At 42.9% G+C, this 19,106-nt stretch overlaps 1 protein-coding gene across 2 annotated transcripts in view; it reads left to right on the top strand.

The window, feature by feature from the left end:
- LOC120943030 (putative methyltransferase DDB_G0268948) overlaps positions 1-17,327 on the top strand; it is a 42,274-nt gene extending 24,947 nt beyond the window's left edge. The window contains exons 1-8 of one of the 2 annotated variants that reach the window (XM_040356081.1): positions 2,343-2,496; positions 3,425-3,553; positions 4,035-4,195; positions 5,382-5,484; positions 6,735-6,845; positions 10,315-10,415; positions 14,687-14,824; positions 17,025-17,327. In XM_040356081.1, coding sequence (XP_040212015.1) covers positions 3,443-3,553; positions 4,035-4,195; positions 5,382-5,484; positions 6,735-6,845; positions 10,315-10,415; positions 14,687-14,824; positions 17,025-17,136 — 837 coding nt within the window. In that variant the 5' untranslated portion in view covers positions 2,343-2,496; positions 3,425-3,442 and the 3' untranslated portion in view covers positions 17,137-17,327. Of the gene's footprint in view, positions 1-2,342; positions 2,497-3,424; positions 3,554-4,034; positions 4,196-5,381; positions 5,485-6,734; positions 6,846-10,314; positions 10,416-14,686; positions 14,825-17,024 lie in introns of those variants that run through there. The other variant, XM_040356082.1, reaches the window with a different exon arrangement.
- Positions 17,328-19,106: the final 1,779 nt, after the last annotated feature.

Consider the following 19,106-nt stretch of genomic DNA (forward strand, 5'->3'; position numbering starts at 1 on the left):
TATGTTAATATATATAATAAACTGAATTCTTTATACCTACGTGCTTCATTCAAAGTCCCAATCCCCTTTCCCCTCCTTTTTGACATATAGATAGGGATGGAGGCACTTGACCTCACCAGGCCCCTGCCTCATATAAAGTCCCAACTATTTTCCTTTTTCCACCCTTAGGATGGGCCTGTTACCTCTCATCCCTTGATTAGATATACAGCCTCCCCTGTTTTAGTTAGTGGGTCATGTGATCTCTTTTAGGAGCCCTCTGGCTCCCAGCAGGTCCCAGTACCTGTCCCAGTAAACCCGCGTACCTGTCCCAGTAAACCCGCGTACCTGTCCCAGTAAACCTGCGTACCTGTCCCAGTCCACCCGCGTACCTGTCCCAGTCCACCTGCATACCTGTCCCAGTCCACCTGCATACCTGTCCCAGTCCACCTGCATACCTGTCCAAGCCCATCAGAGTACCCGAGCACCTGTCACCAGTACTCGGGCACTCTGATGGGCTGGAGACAGGTACTCGGGTGGACTGGGACATGTACTCGTGTAATCAGATGGACTGTGACGAGCTGTTACCGCAATCTCCTTCTCACACACGATCGGTGTGTGAGGAGGAGAACCCGGTAACATTGTAACTGCGGTTTGTTGACATTCTGTGACCAGCTGTGATTGGACACAGCCGGTCACAAAATGTCAACAAACTGCAGTAATGAAATGTTAATGGGTTCTCCTCCTCACACACCGATCGTGTGTGAGAAGGAGATTGCGGTAACAGCTTGTTACCACTTATAGTGCACACCAACACACTGATTGCCCCCCTTAATAAAGTGGACCTGTCGCCAGCACATCTGAGTACCTGAGATTGTCCGCCGGGATCCCTCTCTGGGTAGGCGATCCGCTTTCAGTGCCTGTAGGCCCTGGCTTCTCGGGCCCAAACACACTTACAGCAGGCCTCAACGCAGGCCTCCTGTCGGCTTGAAGATGGCGTCCCGAGAGAGAGAGAGAGAGAGAGCTGAGGGCGCGCTGGGCTTAAATAAGTTCTCCCATGAAGCCTTGCGCAGCGCACTGCCCTCTGATAGCGCAGTGGCTTTGTGGGCAATGTAGTCTCTGTGCTACCCACTGTAGTAAAGTGTCTCTGTCTTTGGATAACTGAACCAAATGAGTTGCAACAAACTAACATGAAAATAAACACCAGAGGGAGCCAAACTTATATTTAAAGCACAAATTGTAGTTCTGTTGGACGCTTGCAATGGTAACACCTTGCTACACATATAAGACATTATGCGCCATCACGTAGACTGCAAGTACGAGCTGATACCCCCCCCCCCTTCTTTCTACCCTCCCCTGAAGATTGGTTAATGCTTCCCAGTAGAGATTAGAATCATACAAGATGATATACATGCTGCTGCAGTTTGATATGATATCTGGGAATTATCCCTGGATGTACATCTCCATTGAGGAGTTGGATATACATAAAACACCAAAGGAATAGAGTGACTCAACCAATCCTCAGTAAACCGGTAGGATGGGAAAACAAATGCCAGTTTTCGGAGCCCCCGCCCACTCACAGTCAGTTCCTGATAGGTGTGTTTGGGTGCCAAGGTGGCGTGCCTGGTTTACCTGTCATTCCCTCACAGAGTCCTCCAAATGTCCTCTAGGGAGTTGCAATTATACACTCTTTGTAGAATAGTTTATTTTGCATCATAAATATCTTGTTGTCATTCATGTTTTGTCAGTTATATTTCTTGTAACCGCTTCACTGTTTTTACCTGTGAACCTGAAAACATTAATAAAAACATTGAAACAAAAAGACCGTCTCTTCAATAAGAACCTAGCGTTGACACAGATGCCGTACAGAACAATAGCACAGGCGCCAGTACATTTTATATAGCAAAACACAGTCACAAGTTGAAACGTAAACCAAATCTATATACGTATTAATGTACTATCCTGAACATACAAAAGGATCAATAATACTGGAGTCATCCACATATTATACAAGGACTGGACACCAGTATTATATGGTTGAAAGGTTGTGTTTGCTTGATCCCATTCATTTCTGACAATTTAATACATTTCTTATCACCAGCAGAGTACACGATACGGGGGCAGCGAATAAAATGGGTCATGAAGGCAATCAATCACCACATGACACTAACATAAACCATATTAAAACATATTTCGTACAAGATAAGATGATTCTGATTACACAACTGCCATGATCACTAATGGGCGGGGGAGAATTGGACAGTTACCACGGAAATTTGGAACCAACCAGACATGCCATGGTAAACATGAGGTGGGGTGGTAACGATTCAACATTGGCACTGCACCCAATAAAAGCAGAAACTCGGATGATTAGAGAGGAGACCGCGCTCCCACACGCTGATACACTCTCTGGACGAACGCGAAGCTTGGTGATAATTGACCACTCCCCATCTCGTGTGACTTGGCTGCTGGGACGAATATACTGGCAGCCCTTTGGACATCTTCCCCTTTTAAACAGTGGTGAGATACTGACCATACAAATATTAATCAACTTTTTCCTTCCAATATTGTAGGAATTTATTGTTACCGTTTATCAGTGGCGGCCGGTGCCGCCACTGATAAACGAGGGGGGGGGGGGCGCAAACAAACTGAAAAAAAAACATCAATTGCAGCCACTGTGCCCATCAAGCGCAGCCACTGTACCCATAAATTGCTGCCAGTGTGCCCCATTCATTGCTGTCAGTGTGCCCATCAATTGCTGATAGTGTGCCCATCAATTGCTGCCAGTTTGTACCCAGTGTGTGCCCACGCCTACAAGTCCCCTACAAGTCAGATAGAATTAGTACTGGAACCTTTTTTCAAGTCGGAGCGACTGCAGTAGTGTACATTAAGACGGCTCCATTCACTTACATTCATTTCTTCATGCAGCGCGACTTGAGGCGACTAGGGGCAGACTGAAGTCGGATCACAGGTCGCCCCTGTGTGAACCGGCTCCTATGTGGATGTTTTTAATAATCTTCTCTTTTAATGTTTGTAATATTTCTAAATAATTTTTATTTTTATATATAGTTTGTCTTTGTTTACATTATACCCAAGGAGGTACATATAAAGTTCCATGCAATTGCCTTTATTTCTGCATGTGACGAATCTCCTGAGGGCTAAGATCATAGAACACCCCCATATACAAAAATATGCTTAGAACTTCAGCTTCCTATGACTCCGTCTAATGATTGCTTCTCTACATAGCAACGTCTGTTTATGCATTTTTTTCCCATTATATTCTCAGTCTGAAATGTTAAAGTTTGATACAGGTCCATACAGGTTAAAGTCACAGTATACCTACAAAGGACCCCCCACCCCTAGAAGGTTTATTTTATAATATATGTATATATGTATTTTTTTTTTTTTTTTATAAAATATTTTTTTCCTGTTTGTTTATTATTATAAGTGATAATCTGAGTCCAAAATGGCGACACGGCTGTTTGAAGGAAAGGAGCATGCGTCTTGTTATCAGAAATTCAGATTTGAGCCAACGCAAGAGATAATAGACCTTATCTTCAGTTATGTGGATGAAAGGGTGAGTGACGGCTTCTGTCTGGTATAGGCCACTTGTAAAATGTAACCACTTAAGGACCGCCACAATAGTTTTCAACCAAATAAAAATAAAATATAACATTATTATGACGTTATAAATGGAGGTTACTTATTCTTCAATTTTTTTTTTTCCCACCCAGCTTTGGCTTCCCTTTAAATGGGTCTTAATGCCGTGATTGGCTCTCACAGTGGACATATGATTGGAAGCCTGTCCCACCAGCTTCAGATTGGGACTAGACGAAGAGCTGGCTATGCTGTGGCTATGACTGTGCTGGGGGCATGCAGTGAGCGTGTTCTCAGCACAGAAATCTTGGCTTTCCATGGACTCCTATGTGCAATGTGAGGGCTTTAAAGCACACCTTCTTTGCAGCCACACATAAGCATGATGTGGGCGGCAAGAGGTTAAACTGAAAACACCACCAGTGTCTTTGTGATGTATTTTGAAGATGTTTCCGTTTTCCTAGTTACACAAACCGTATGGATTTGCCGTGGACGTTGGCTGTGGAACGGGGCAGAATACAAGAATTCTCTCTCAGTACGTCAAGAAAGTTCTCGGAATCGACATCAGTGAGGCTCAGATAGAGGAGGCCAAGAAAGCCACGGGGTCACCCAATGTCACATACAGGTGGGGACATTCTAAACGTGTTACATTAGTTAGGTTTAGGGGAGGACCAGGAACCCTTTGGCCTGGGGGAGCACATCCAACCAAGTAGCCCCTTTCCTGATATAGACAGACCTATTTGGGCTAAAGAAACTTTACCATGCAAAGTCTGCTGTAGTGCTGCAGTAAGTGGTGGGTATTCCTAAAGGACATTGTTGGGGGATGTTGGGGTGATTGGTGGGTATTCCTAAAGGACATTGTTGGGGGATGCTGGTGTGTTTGTTGGGTATCCCAAAAGCACATTGTTGGGGGATGTTGGGGTGATTGGTGGGTATTCCTAAAGCACATTGTTGGGGGATATTGGGGTGATAGGTGGGTATTCCTAAAGGACATTGTTGGGGGATATTGGGGTGATTGGTGGGTATTCTGAAAGGACTTTGTTGGGGGATATTGGGGTGATTGGTGGGTATTCCTAAAGAACATTGTTGGGGGATATTGGGGTGATTGGTGGGTATTCCTAAAGGACATTGTTGGGGGATGTTGGGGTGATTGGTGGGTATTCCTAAAGGACATTGTTGGGGTGATTGGTGGGTATTCTGAAAGGACTTTGTTGGGAGTTATTGGGGTGATTGGTGGGTATTCTGAAATGACTTTGTTGGGGGTTATTGTGGTGATTGGTGGGTATTCCTAAAGGACATTGTTGAGGGATGTTGGGGTGGTTGGTGGGTATTCCGAAAGGATTGTTGGGGGATGTTGGGGTGATTAGTGGGTATTCCTAAAGGACATTGTTGGGGAATGTTGGGGTGATTGGTGGGTGTTCCTAAATTATATTGTTGGGGAATGGGGGGGGGGGTGCATGCTGTTTTATAAATGTGGCCCTTCTAGTGTGTAATAAACACAGTTCACCACTAGGGAGGAACTCCTCGGGAGGAAGTTTAGCTGTACATGTGACATTGTTGGCGGTTTACTGGCTCCTGCATTGGCCTGGTACACATTCATTCTAATGTAAACTGGGTGAATGTGACTGGAGCATGTCAGGTGAAGGATTCATTGGATGATTTTTCAATGATTTCTTTATAAACAGAGCAACCCCTTTGTGTCATCTGGGCAGGGATGAGGCAGAAAGTCAGAAGCACAGAGCCCAGGGTTGGGGCTTTCAATCCAACCAGATGGTGTCACTACCTTAAAATCTAACCTATCATTTCTACAGTGTCTGTCCAGCTGAAGAGGTGCCGGTTGGTGACTCCTCTGTTGATCTACTAACAGCGTGCACTTCTGCCCATTGGTTTAACATTGAGAAGTTTATAAAAGAGGTAAAAACAAACTGAGTCTTGTTGTTTCATTGTTTCTGACTGCTGCACCTTGTAACATGTGATGTACATTACCATAGGAGTGTGCACAGGATGTGCCAGGTGTGCCTGGGCACACCCTAATTACCTAGTGCGCATTAGCATTATCACTCAGCAGCGGGGGGGAGTAGCAGCGGGGAGATGAGAAAGATCTCCCTCTTACCGGCTCTGCCAAAAGAGAAGTGTGTATGCACCAACCAGCTGCCGTTATTCAGGTGGCCGGCGCTCAATTTCCAGCCACCTGAATAGACCCGCGGCAGCGGTGACAATAACATACATTCATGCAATGCATGAATGTATGTTATTAGACTCAGTGGCGGGCGAGAGCCAGAGGGGGCGGCGCTCCAGCGCCCTCTATAGACGAACCGCCACTGACTCCATATATACACTGTTCTATATATGATATGCACTCCATATATACACTGTGCTATATTTTACATACACTGAATGGTTAAACCCTATATATACCCTGTGCTAAATTTTACATACACTGAATGGCTATACTCTATACACTGTGCCATATATTACATAAAGCAAACGTCTGCACTCTATACACTGTTCTATACACTATATTTCCCAAATCCCTGAACTCTCAATGCTAGAATATATCGTATTTATCGGGGTATTGCACGCTCCGGCGTATAGCGTGCACCCCTAAAGTGGACCCGCATTCCTGTAAAAAAAAAACATTTTAGTACTTACAGTTTTGGTGTCTTGCGCGGCGTCCATCGGCGGCCTCGTCGGGTCCGGCGTCCATTTGGGGCTTCAGGTGGCCTCTTCGTCGGGTCCGGCGTCCTTCTGTGGTGTCCCCCCCGCTCGATCCCCGCTTTCCCGCACCGAGTTTGAACACTGCGCCGACATATACTGAGCGCAGTACACTCGGGTATAGTCGGGCAGGCTCGGCTACTCTCGCTCATGTCCTGGACGTCCTGTCCAGGACGTGAGCACGAGAGGAGCCAAGCCTGCCCGACTATACACGAGTGTACTGCACTCGGTGAATGCCGGCGCAGTGTTCAAACTCGGTGCGGGAAAGCGGGTATCAGCGTATATCGCGCACCCACGATTTTGCCCTGATTTTCAGGGAAAAAAAGTGCGCGGTATACGCCGATAAATACGGTACACTTTTTATTTTTATGTATAAAATCTGTATTTCATCCTGTTCAGTGAACGGTAATACTTTTTCTGATATAATAATGTAGATGTCATCATTTCAGGTCGATCGGGTCTTAAAGCCGGGAGGCTGCCTTGCTTTCTTCTCCTACTTTGCTGAAATGGAAGTTCACTACAAGGACCGCTCAGAACAGATGACTGAGGTCTATGCAGAGGTAAGTACTGAATATCTTTGTGCGTTGTCTGAGATATGACTGTTGTCTTTGTGAGTGATAAGTAAGCCTGGAGTGATATAAAAGCCAGTATAAGAATTTATTCACTGTGCTGAGCACTCTGGGGGCTTCCAAACCCGGGAGGTTCAATATGCAAATACTGACTGATTCCAAAGTCAGAGCTATGCCCCTCCTACTCCATGTACAATACTTCCATTGGTCAGAAAGTGACAGTGCAAACTGGCACACGGAATCGTTCATATACGTAGGCATTCAAATTACACCTTCATATAAAACGTTATACCAAGCAAACCACCCTCCTTTATTTAACAGTATCAAAAATCTACTCAAACTTTGGTCTTCATACCAAATTTCTTTCTCTGGCAGAATAGTGGCCGTAAAGATGATGATATTACCCAAACTACTATTCTCAAAAACCAGCCCGACAAGAAACACGTCGAGGAAATTGAGACTCCCGTCGAGGAAAAAGAGAACTTGTTCTATTTTTTCCTCGTCGAGTTCCTCGACAGTTTCCTTGATGAAAAACATACACACGACCGTTTTCCTCGGCAAAAAAGCTCTCCCACCAAGTTTCTTGATGGATTCTATTGAGGAAAACTGTCGTGTGTATGAGGCCATAGAGAGAAAAGATTTGACATTATAGCGAGAAAAGATTTGACATTATAGAGAGAAAAGATTCAACATTATAGAGAGAGAAAAGATTTGACATTATATAGAGAAAAGATTTTACATTTTATAGAGAAAAGATTCAACATTATAGAGAGAAAAGATTTGACATTATAGAGAGAAAAGATTTGACATTATAGAGAGAAAAGATTCAACATTATAGAGAGAAAAGGTTTGACATTATAGAGAGAAAAGATTCGACATTATAGAGAGAAAAGATTTGACATTATAGAGAGAAAAGATTTTACATTATAGAGAGAAAAGATTCGACATTATAGAGAGAAAAGATTCAACATTATAGAGAGAAAAGATTCAACATTATAGAGAGGAAAGATTCAACATTATAGAGAGAAAAGATTCGACATTATAGAGAGAAAAGATTCGACATTATAGAGACATAAAGATTCGACATTATAGAGAGAAAAGAGTCGACATTATAGAGAGAAAAGATTCGACATTATAGAGAGAAAAGATTCGACATTATAGAGAGAAAAGATTCGACATTATAGAGAGAAAAGATTTAACATTATAGAGAGAAAAGATTTAACATTATAGAGAGAAAAGATTCGACATTATAGAGAGAAAAGATTCAATATTATAGAGAGAAAAGATTCAACATTATAGAGAGAAAAGATTCAACATTATAGAGACATGAAGATTCGACATTATAGAGAGAAAAGTTTCGACATTATAGAGAGAAAAGTTTCGACATTATAGAGACATAAAGATTCAACATTATAGAGAGAAAAGATTTGACATTATAGAGAGAAAAGATTTGACATTATAGAGAGAAAAGATTTGACATAGAGTAAAAAGATTTGACATTATAGAGAGAAAAGTTTCGACATTATAGAGAGAAAATATTTGACATTATAGAGAGAAAAGTTTCGACATTATAGAGAGAAAAGAGAAAAGAAATGATTCAACATTATAGAGAGAAAAGGTTCGACATTATAGAGACATAAAGATTCGACATTATAGAGTGAAAAGATTTGATATTATAGAGAGAAAAGATTCAACATTATAGAGAGAAAAGATTTGACATTATAGAGAGAAAAGATTTGACATTATAGAGAGAAAAGATTCAACATTATAGAGAGAAAAGATTTGACATTATAGAGAGAAAAGATTCGACATTATAGAGACATAAAGATTCGACATTATAGAGAGAAAAGAGTCGACATTATAGAGAGAAAAGATTCGACATTATAGAGAGAAAAGATTCGACATTATAGAGAGAAAAGATTTAACATTATAGAGAGAGAAAAGATTTGACATTATAGAGAGAAAAGATTTGACATTATAGAGAGAAAAGATTCAACATTATAGAGAGAAAAGATTCAACATTATAGAGAGAAAAGATTCAACATTATAGAGAGAAAAGATTCAACATTATAGAGACATGAAGATTCAACATTATAGAGTAGGGTTGTCCCGATACCACTTTTTTAGGACCGAGTACAAGTACCGATACTTTTTTTCAAGTACTCGCCGATACCGAATACCGATACTTTTTTTTAAATGTGTCCCCAAATGCAGCCATGTCCCCCCACAAATGCAGCCATGTCCCCCCACATATGCAGCCATGTCCCCCCTATATGCAGCAATGTCCCCCCTATATGCAGCCATGTCCCCCCTATATCCAGCCATGTCCCCCCTATATCCAGCCATGTCCCCTCATACCTTGATGCCGCCGCCACCGCCGCATGGGTTAAACAGCGTGCGGGGAACATCACAGTTTTCATTTGAATAGCTGTAGTATTCCCGCTGCGCCGCGTATAGACACTCCCCCTTGCTCGGGATTGGACAGATCCCGAGCAAGGGGGAGTGTCTATACGCTGCGCAGCAGGAATACTACAGCTATTCAAATGAAAGCTGTGATATTCCCCGCACGCTGTTCAACCCATGCGGCGGGGACGGCGGCGTTGTTGCGGTATGCAACGGGGTCGGCGGCGGCATTCGTTGCGGCGGCGGGGGAGGGGGGTGTGTATGGTTCAAGTATTCTATTTAGGTATCGGGGGTATTTGCGGGAGTACAAGTACTCCCGCAAATACTCGGTATCGGTCCCGATACCGATACTGGTATCGGTATCGGGACAACCCTATTATAGAGAGAAAAGATTTGACATTATAGAGAGAAAAGATTTGACATTATAGAGAGAAAAGATTTGACATTATAGAGAGAAAAGATTTGACATTATAGAGAGAAAAGATTCGACATTATAGAGAGAAAAGGTTCGACATTATAGAGAGAAAAGATTCAACATTATAGAGAGAAAAGATTCGACATTATAGAGACATGAAGATTCAACATTATAGAGAGAAAAGATTCGACATTATAGAGAGAAAAGATTCAACATTATAGAGAGAAAAGATTTGACATTATAGAGAGAAAAGATTCGACATTATAGAGAGAAAAGGTTCGACATTATAGAGAGAAAAGATTCAACATTATAGAGAGAAAAGATTCGACATTATAGAGACATGAAGATTCAACATTATAGAGAGAAAAGATTCGACATTATAGAGAGAAAAGATTCGACATTATAGAGAGAAAAGATTCAACATTATAGAGAGAAAAGATTTGACATTATAGAGAGAAAAGATTCGACATTATAGAGAGAAAAGATTTGACATTATAGAGAGAAAAGATTCGACATTATAGTGAGAAAAGATTTAACATTATAGAGACATGAAGATTCGACATTATATAGAGAAAAGTTTTGACATTATTGAAAAAGAAAAATATCTCCATGTGTAAAGACAAATATTTCACTTTTTTTCAGGTGCTAAATAGCCTGGCCCCATATATGCATGAGAAGATTACCAATATGAGGACCGAATACAAGGAAATGTATGAAACCATCCCTTACCCCGACAAAAGAAGGTCCGACTGCTTCTATATATCAATCATCTGATATGTGGTGACCTCTGGTCACCGGCTCCTCCGGCCCTTTAAGGGGTTCTGAATGTTGGGAATTTACTGACGAACCTTTTCAGAAAATAGCTTTAAAGGGTTCATTTTATTATTTTCTTTTAAGATATAGAACAATCTAATCTGATGATTTACAGCTTTCATTTGCTATTTAATTTAAAATAATTATTTCACAAACAAACATATAACAACACGCTGGGTGTGTGCAATACACTGGATGTATAGAACTCTCCACTTTATTCTTTCATTCCATGTGTGTCTAATGCCGCGTACTAGGGATGAGCCGAACGCCCCCCCCCGTTCGGTTCACACCAAAACCTGGGAACAGACCAAAAGTTTGTGTGAACTTTAGAACCCCTTTAAAGTCTATGGGACTCGAATGTTTGAAATCTAAAGTGCTAATTTTAAAGGCTAATATGCAAGTTATTGTCATAAAAAGTGTTTGGGGACCCGGGTCCTGCCCCAGGGGACATGTATCAATGCAAAACAAAGTTTTAAAAACTGCATTTTTTTCGGGAGCAGTGATTTTAATAATGCTTAAAGTGAAACAATAAAAATGAAATATTCCTTTAAATTTCGTACCTGGGGGGGGGGGGTGTATAGTATGCCTGTAAAGAAGCCATTGTTTCCCGTGGTTAGAACTGTCCCTGCACAAAGTGTCATTTCTAAAGGAAAAAAAATATATTTAAAATCACTTGCGGGTATAATGAATTGTTGGCTCCCGGCAATACAGAGAAAAGTCATTCATAAAAAAAAGCGTGGTGGTCCCCCCAAATTCAATTACCAGGCCCTTCAGGTCTGGTATGGATATTAAGGGAAACCCTGTGTCAAATAAAAAAAATGACGTGGGGTTCCCCCCAAATATTTATTCCAGACCCTTCAGGTCTGGTATGGATCCTAAGGGAAACTCCACCCGTAATTAAAAAAAAATGGAGTGGAGTTCCCCCAAAAAATCCTCACCAGACTCTTGATCCGAGCACGCAACCTGGCAGGCCGCAGGAAAAGAGGGACAAGAGCAGCCCCCTCCTGAACCGTTCCAGGCCACATGCCCTCAACATTGGGAGGATGCTTTGGGGGTCTGTGACCCCTCAAAGCACCATGTCCCCATGTCGATGGGGACATGGGCATCATCCCCACAACCCTTTCCCAGTGGTTGTGGGGGTCTGCGGGCAGGGGGCTTATCGGAATCTGTAAGACCCCTTTAACATAGGGGACCCCCAGCTAGTGCATTGTTGGTTCACTTACCTTTTCCTTCAATTTCCCTTCTAAATGTTTTTTTTCTTTGTTTTCTTTGTCTGAATTTCTCACTTCCTGTTCCTCCTCAGTAAGTTGTTCAGTAAGCTGTTTTAAATTACTTTCCACCACTCAGATGATGGTGTAAAGCTTACTGAGGAGGAACAAGAAGTGAGAAATTCAAATAAAGAAAAAAAAACATTTAGAAGGGAAATCGAAGGAAAAGGTAAGTGAACCAACAATGCACTAGCTTAAAAGAATCAATTTAGAAAATAAAAGACGAACCTTTACAACCCCTTTAATTCTTCTCTGGCCTGATGTCCCTACTCTTTGGCTGGGGTAGATCATAAGATATATGGGATACATATGGGATCTCATTTTTTATTTAAAGTCCAACTCCAGGAAACTTAAAAACGATCCCTTGCAGTGGGACTCCTCCCACATTACAAGCATACCTCCCAACATTTTGAGATGGGAATGAGGGACACCTACTAACAAACATATGTAGGCATAGGACACGCCACCTGTCATACCCCCTTAACCCCCCTGACGGTAAACCCGAGCGCGACTCGGGGTTGGTTTTACATGTTAGGATCGGCAAACCCGAGTCGCGCTCGGGCTGGACGGGCTTACCTTTCGCTGGATCCACAGGCTTGGTTTACTCACCTTGTCCCTGGATCCAGCGATGCCACCCGCTGTGTGAGCGAGCGGGACCTCCTCGCTCGATTCACAGTCCCCGTGTGACGCCGATCTCCGTTCCCTGCGACGTTACGACGCACGGGGACGGAGAACGGCGCCAAATTCAAAAAAGTAAACAAACACATTACATACAGTATACTGTAATCTTATAGATTACAGTACTGTATGTAAAAAATACACACCCCCCTTGTCCCTAGTGGTCTGCCCAGTGCCCTGCATGTACTTTTATATAATAAAAAATGTCATTTCTGCCTAAAAACTGTAGATTGTCCAAAAGTGTCCCTTTATGTCAAAAATGGTTTTAGATCAGCTAGAAAACAGCGATAATAAATTATAATCACTTGCAGAATTGTGCGATAGCGATTTGCGGGGAAATTCGTCATAAAAAAAATAAAATAATGACAGCGACAATTCTGCAACTGCAAATTTCAGTGATTTTGAGTTGATTACATTATTGAATAATTTTTATTATAATTATATTATTATTTGTTATAATTATTTATAATTATTTATTATATTATAATTTATAATTTTGTTTTAAAAAAAAAAATCATACCCGGGATGCCTACAAGACTCTTGCTTGGTCAGATTTAAGTGAGTTATTTCTAAAAATTACAGGCCTACAGTATAAAACGCCAATTTCCTTGCAAAATAAATGTACCGCTTTTGGTACGTAATTCCAGACAGAATCATACCGCCAGGGAGGTTAAAGGAGAATTAACAAAAAGAAGGTTAATTAAATCCACAAAGACTTTTTTTTACCACTACTATTCCTTTATATTGGCTTTTAAAATGTACAAATGCAGCAATTTAGAAATTGTATGAAAGGTTTAGCACTGGGAAAGACTTTTTTAAAGATAAAAAGTGCATTTTATATACAATACAATACAACACAACTATATGGTTCAGACCAAAATGAGGGACGTATGAGGGGGAAGAGGGACATTGCTCCACATCAGGGACAGTTGGGAGCTATGTTACAAGGGTTACTTGCTAGTTTAGGTCTAGGGAACATAAAAAAAAAAAGATTTATATACTCAATCCTCCATGCTGCAATGCCTGTCCTCAGAGTCTTCTACCTCACACTCCAGGGGCCAGTCCACGTAGATCGGCGTAATTCTAAGCGGGCGTAGAGTATCGTAGTTACGCTACGCCGCCGCAACTTAGAGAGGCAAGTGCTGTATTCACAAAGCACTTGCGTCTAAAGTTTCGGCGGCGTAGCGTAAATGTGCCGGCGTAAGCGCGCCTAAATCTAATGAGGAACAGGGGGGCGTGTTTTATGTAAACTAAGCATGACCCGACGTAAATGACGCTTTTTTCGAACGGCGCATGCTCAGTATCACGTCGAATTTTCAAATTAAATTACGTCCGCTCAATGCCTAGACGACGTGAACGTAATTTACGCAAAGCCCTATTCACGAACGTTTTACGCAAATGACGTAAACGACGGAAAATCCGACGCTGTCCCGACGTCCATACTTAACATTGCGTACGCCTCATGAGGCAGGGGTAACGTTACGCCAAAAAAAGCCTTACATAAACGACGTAAAAAAATGCGCCGAGCGGACGTACGTTCTGAGAATCGGTATATCTAGCTAATTTGCATACTCTACGCGGAAATCAACGGAAGCGCCACCTAGTGGCCAACGTAAATATGCACCTAAGATCCGACGGCGTACTAAGACGTACGTCAGTCGGATCTAGGCCACATTCAGGCGTATCTTGTTTTGTGGATACAAAACAAAGATACGCCGGCGCATCCTAGAACTTACGCGGCGTATCAATAGATACGCCGCCGTAACTTCTTTGTGGATCTGGGCCCAGCATTCTAAGGTCCTGACATTATCAAGGCTGATATGGGGTCCATAGCCTTACATTGGGTGTGATAAGGGACAGCCCACTACCAGAGCATAGGGGAGCGCCAACTGCCAGGGGAGCGGAGGATCAGGTAAGGAGGAATGTTGTTACTCCCCCCCTAGAATAATTGATCAGGTAACATTGCAGTGCAGTGCAGGCTCAGCCCCACTACAAGGGAGGATTTTCACATTTCCCGGAGTTGGGCTTTAATGTATTTCTAACATACAGTATAATTTCTATGTGCTGCAGAGGCTGCAATTAGTCGCCAGGCTTGTATATATTGTATTATCTGTATTATTCATCCTTGTTTATATCCCTTGTACAGCGCCACAGCATAGGATCCCACTATATATATAACTGATAATAGGAATGTAAAGATTGCATTTGTTTTCTATAACCTCTTCATGAACTCACAGTGCTATTTGCCTTTGCAGCATTGAAAACTTTGGGACCAAGATCCGAGTGCCATTGTCAAGTCTGATGGGTTTTTTCCCTACCTCCTCCGCATTCCAGATCTATCTTAGGAAGGAGCCTGAAAAAGCGAAGGAAATGCTAAGAACAGCAGAGGAAAGGTGAGAATGTAGAAGAATGGGACAGGAAATGGCAGCCGGGAACAGAGGACAAGAAAGGTGCAAATTGTGCAGCAGTGTTGTCACCCTGAGGACAGAGTGATCCTCAGGGTGACAACCTGAAGATTTAAATAGTCTTTAATATAGGAGTGTGCCCGATGTGCCCGGGCCATAGGTACTGGTCCCCTAAAGCAGCAGCTCCTCCAGACCCTCAGTCTTGGACGCACACGGCTCTGAAGCCCTTCAACGCCCACAGCATCTGTCCGCACACAGCGTCTGTCCGCACACAGCGTCTGTCCGCACACAGCGTCTGTCCCAACACAGAGACACCAGCAGCCACTGCTCCAATTCCACCTTCCTTTCCCTTCTGCTCTCCCCAGCCCATCATTATATGAGCTGTGTGCACCTGGGCACACAGCTTGCAGGCTGTCTTTAAAACCCGGACACAGGGTTGGAGATCCCGTCCCACCCATATGTCTGAAGGATCTTCAAGCCACAGAGCCCCATGTAGAAATAGAAAAATCAAAGAAAACTGCCAGAGCAGTTTTCTCTGTTTTTAAATTTAAAGGAACACTAAAGGCAAACTTTTTTTTTTTTTTTAAATAACAAACATGTTATACTTACCTCCACTGTGCAGCTCGTTTTGCACAGAGTGTCCCCTAACCCTGTCTTCTGGGGTCCCTCGGCGGGTGTCTGGGCTCCTCCTGACTGTGGTCAGTACTTGCGGGGAGGACCAGTGACAGCCGCCGAGGGACCCCCAGAAGACGTGGATCTGGGGCACTCTGTGCAAAACGAACTGCACAGTGGAGGTAAGTATAACATGTTTGTTATTTTAAAGGAAAAAAACATTTTCCTTTACAAACCCTTTAAATTGAAGTATCTTCAACTCTCCTTCAACTCTAGCACCTCTTTTGAAGTTATCACCAGGCTTTGGAATTCACCAATATTATTGTTGGACTATTCTATAGTCAGATTTGTCTTTTTATATTTTTACACTATTCGTGTTTTTCACATATGGACTTTTATTTATATATTTATGTATTTATGTGGACATTTTCACTTCACTTTTAGACCCGGTTCACACTATGGCGACTCGTCAGGCGGCTCAGCCGCCTGACGAGTCGCGTCCCATTCAATGCTATGGAACCATTCTAATAGGAGCGACGCAAGTCGCTCCGACTTAGAAAGAGGTTCCTGTACGACTTCGGGGGCGGCTCGAGGCGACCTGCATTGACTTCTATACAGAAGTCGTTTTGCTGGTCGCCTCTGAAGTCGTCCTCAGGACGACTTGCAGAGCCGCCCCCGGAGTCGTGCCGCGGTAGTGTGAACCGGCTCGAAGGCCTCGTACACACGACTGAGTTTCTCTGCAAAAACCAGCAAGTTTCTTGCTGGGAGATATTTTTTTGCCGAGGAAACCGGTCGTGTGTACATTTTCGTCGAGGAAACTGTCGAGAAACTCAACGAGCCAAAAAGAGAGCAAGTTCTCTCTTTCCTCGACGGGAGTCTCAAATTGGCTCGTCAAGTTCCTCGACGGGCTGGTTTCCGACGAGAAACTCGAGGGTGTGTATGCTAAGAAACCCACGCTTGCTCAGATTAAAGTATGAGACGGGAGTAAAAGTATCATTTGTAATGGAGATAACACATTTTTCAAGCTGTAACAGACTGAAAAGTGCAAATCGTCTCTTAACAAACTTTTACTTAACACGCAAACACATGAGATTAGCAAAAGCAGCCCCAAGAGTTTAGCCAGTGGAATCGAACTTCCCCTGCCGCTGTATGTGTTGTACGTCACCGCGTTTGAGAACGAGGAGATTCTGTCTTGACAGTGTGTACGCAAAGCAAGCTTGTCGAGTTCCTCAACAAGCCTAACAAAGAACTCGACGAGGAAAACGATGTGTTTCGCCCGTCGAGTTCCTCGGTCGTTTGTACGAGGCCTAAGTGTCATATTTCTAATTTGAAGTTATATGCCAACCTAACTTAATTAGCGCTACACTTTTTTGTTTTCATTTCTTTTTTTGCTATTTGTCTATTTGCAGTGTTAGCGGCTTACCTATAGGGCAGCGCAATATTTTTCTGTATACTAGTCTAAGCCTTTAACCCACTGAAAGCCACCTAAGAAGAAATTTCTGAGTGGAGTTGGGTTTTGAACTATTCAATGTTTGGGAATGTTCTCAGACTATTCTGTACATGAATCCTCTTTCAGGTTCCTTCGGATCATGGGGACGTCCTCCACTGAAACTGAGGTTGAAGTTTGGCACCAAAACCTCCTTCTGTTGGCTTCTAAACCACGGCGAAGCATTGATTTGGAAAACTGAAGCTGAACCCTGCAAGACATGGCTGGAGACCCCATTAATCGGTATTTGACCATGTCAAAAGTTTCAGGATGTCAGATGTACTCAAGTGCAATCCTCTCTGTATAAAATCAAATCATGAACAATGAGTCAAAATATCAACTGTGACAATGTAGCAAAAAGCCCAAATAATAATAAAAAAATCTCTAAATATATAACTTTGTATCTTTTGTGATCATTTATCTCCAACTATCACTGTGTATGAATCCCTCCTAATACCTCAGTCCCCATACACCAATCAGTACTCACAAAGTTCTCACCCGGGTATTGACCTTTTTATGGATTAAGGTCAACAGTAGGGATGAGCTTCGAGTTCGACTCGAACATTAGCTGTTCACCAGTTTGGCGAACAATTTGGGGTGTTCGCAGCAAATTCAAAAAGCTGCGGAACACCCTGTAAAAGTCTATGGGAGAAATCTGAAGTGCTAATTTTAAAGTCCCCCAATGGCCGCATGCAGTTTTGTATGCCATTGAAGTCAATGCGGAACAAATTATTTTCGTTTCCATTGACTTCAATGGGGAAACTCGATTTCATATGCGAGTACTTTGGATTACGAGCATTCTCCTGGAACGGATTATGCTTGTAATCAGAGGTTCCATTGTAATACAAGATACCCAAAAAAATAATATGTAAGAAAAAAAAAAAAAAGATAAACATGAGGGGGAGCAGAGAAAAAAAAAAAAAAAAAAAACCCCCACGGATGATGCGAAGCCACAAGAGAGATGCTATGGGCGGTCGGAACCGTGAGCTAAGTCTCGCTGCCATACGTGAGCAGAGTCTGACGTGAAAAAAAAAAAGAAAAAAAAAAAAAGTAATACAAGATACCATTGTTCACAGTGGTGTAGTGGGTAGCACTCTTACCTAGCAGTAATAAGCATAAAATACAAGCTAAAACTTGCGCTAAGTGGAATAATGTGAACCAAATTAAAAACACCAGAAGTAAAGAAGAAGACCGCAGCAGCTGTTTCAAAGGTGCTAGAACCTTCATGAATGAAATATATAAATAATACCAGTGCTAGCGGATTAAAGTGCTAACATATAACACAATAAAAACACGATGTAAAAAAAGTGCTGTTCATAAAGTGCTGAGTGCTTCCAACGGCAATAGGTATTGGTGAATATAGGTATCCATTTATGTAGTCTCCCCCAGGGGCAGACTGACCATTTGGGCACTCGGGCACTGCCCAAGGGCCCATGGGCGTCCGCTGAACTTTTTTCAGGGGGGGACATCATTTTAAGGTCATCAATGCTCGGTCCCTTTTTGACAATGTCATGAAGGGGAGGGGCTTAGTCATTATCACATAAAGCGCAGGCATGAGGTTTGAGAAACCTGATGCAACTATCTAGCAACTAGCAACTTTGAATAACAATATCATAAAAAATGTAGCCCCCCCCCCCCAAAGGAAATAACAACCCCCTCCCCCTCTCTGTCAGCTGGAGCTAGAAGAGAGAGAGAGCGGCTCTAATCGGATTCGCCGTGCCGCCGCCTTCTTGCCCGCTGTTTTTCTCACCGAGGATCATGGCACTGATTTCTAGGGGGGGGGGCAAGCGCTATGGAGCGGATGCCCATGCAAGGGCCCCATGCCACAAGGGGGCCCATCAGGTTTGCCAGGCTCAGTAAAACCAGGGACAGTATGTAAAAATCTGTGTTTTTTTACATCTGTCCCTGATATGTCCGATACCGGCATGCTTTTGATGTGAAAATATTAAGATTTTAGCTGCCCCGCCTCTGCACTGCCTCCTGGCATGGTGGCCATCTGTAAGCCTGGGGGCCCCCATAATCTTCTATTGCCCGGGGGCCCCATGAGTTGTCAGTCCACCCCTGGTCTCCCCTCTCCTGACCCCACTCACCAGAGTTAATGGACCCTCAGCTTTGCAGTCCAGGCGTCAAACAGGCTTAGGATTTAGGAGGTCTGATGTAAATATCCAAATT

The sequence above is a fragment of the Rana temporaria genome, chromosome 6 (genome assembly GCF_905171775.1).
Source record: "Rana temporaria chromosome 6, aRanTem1.1, whole genome shotgun sequence".
NCBI lineage: Eukaryota > Metazoa > Chordata > Amphibia > Anura > Ranidae > Rana > Rana temporaria.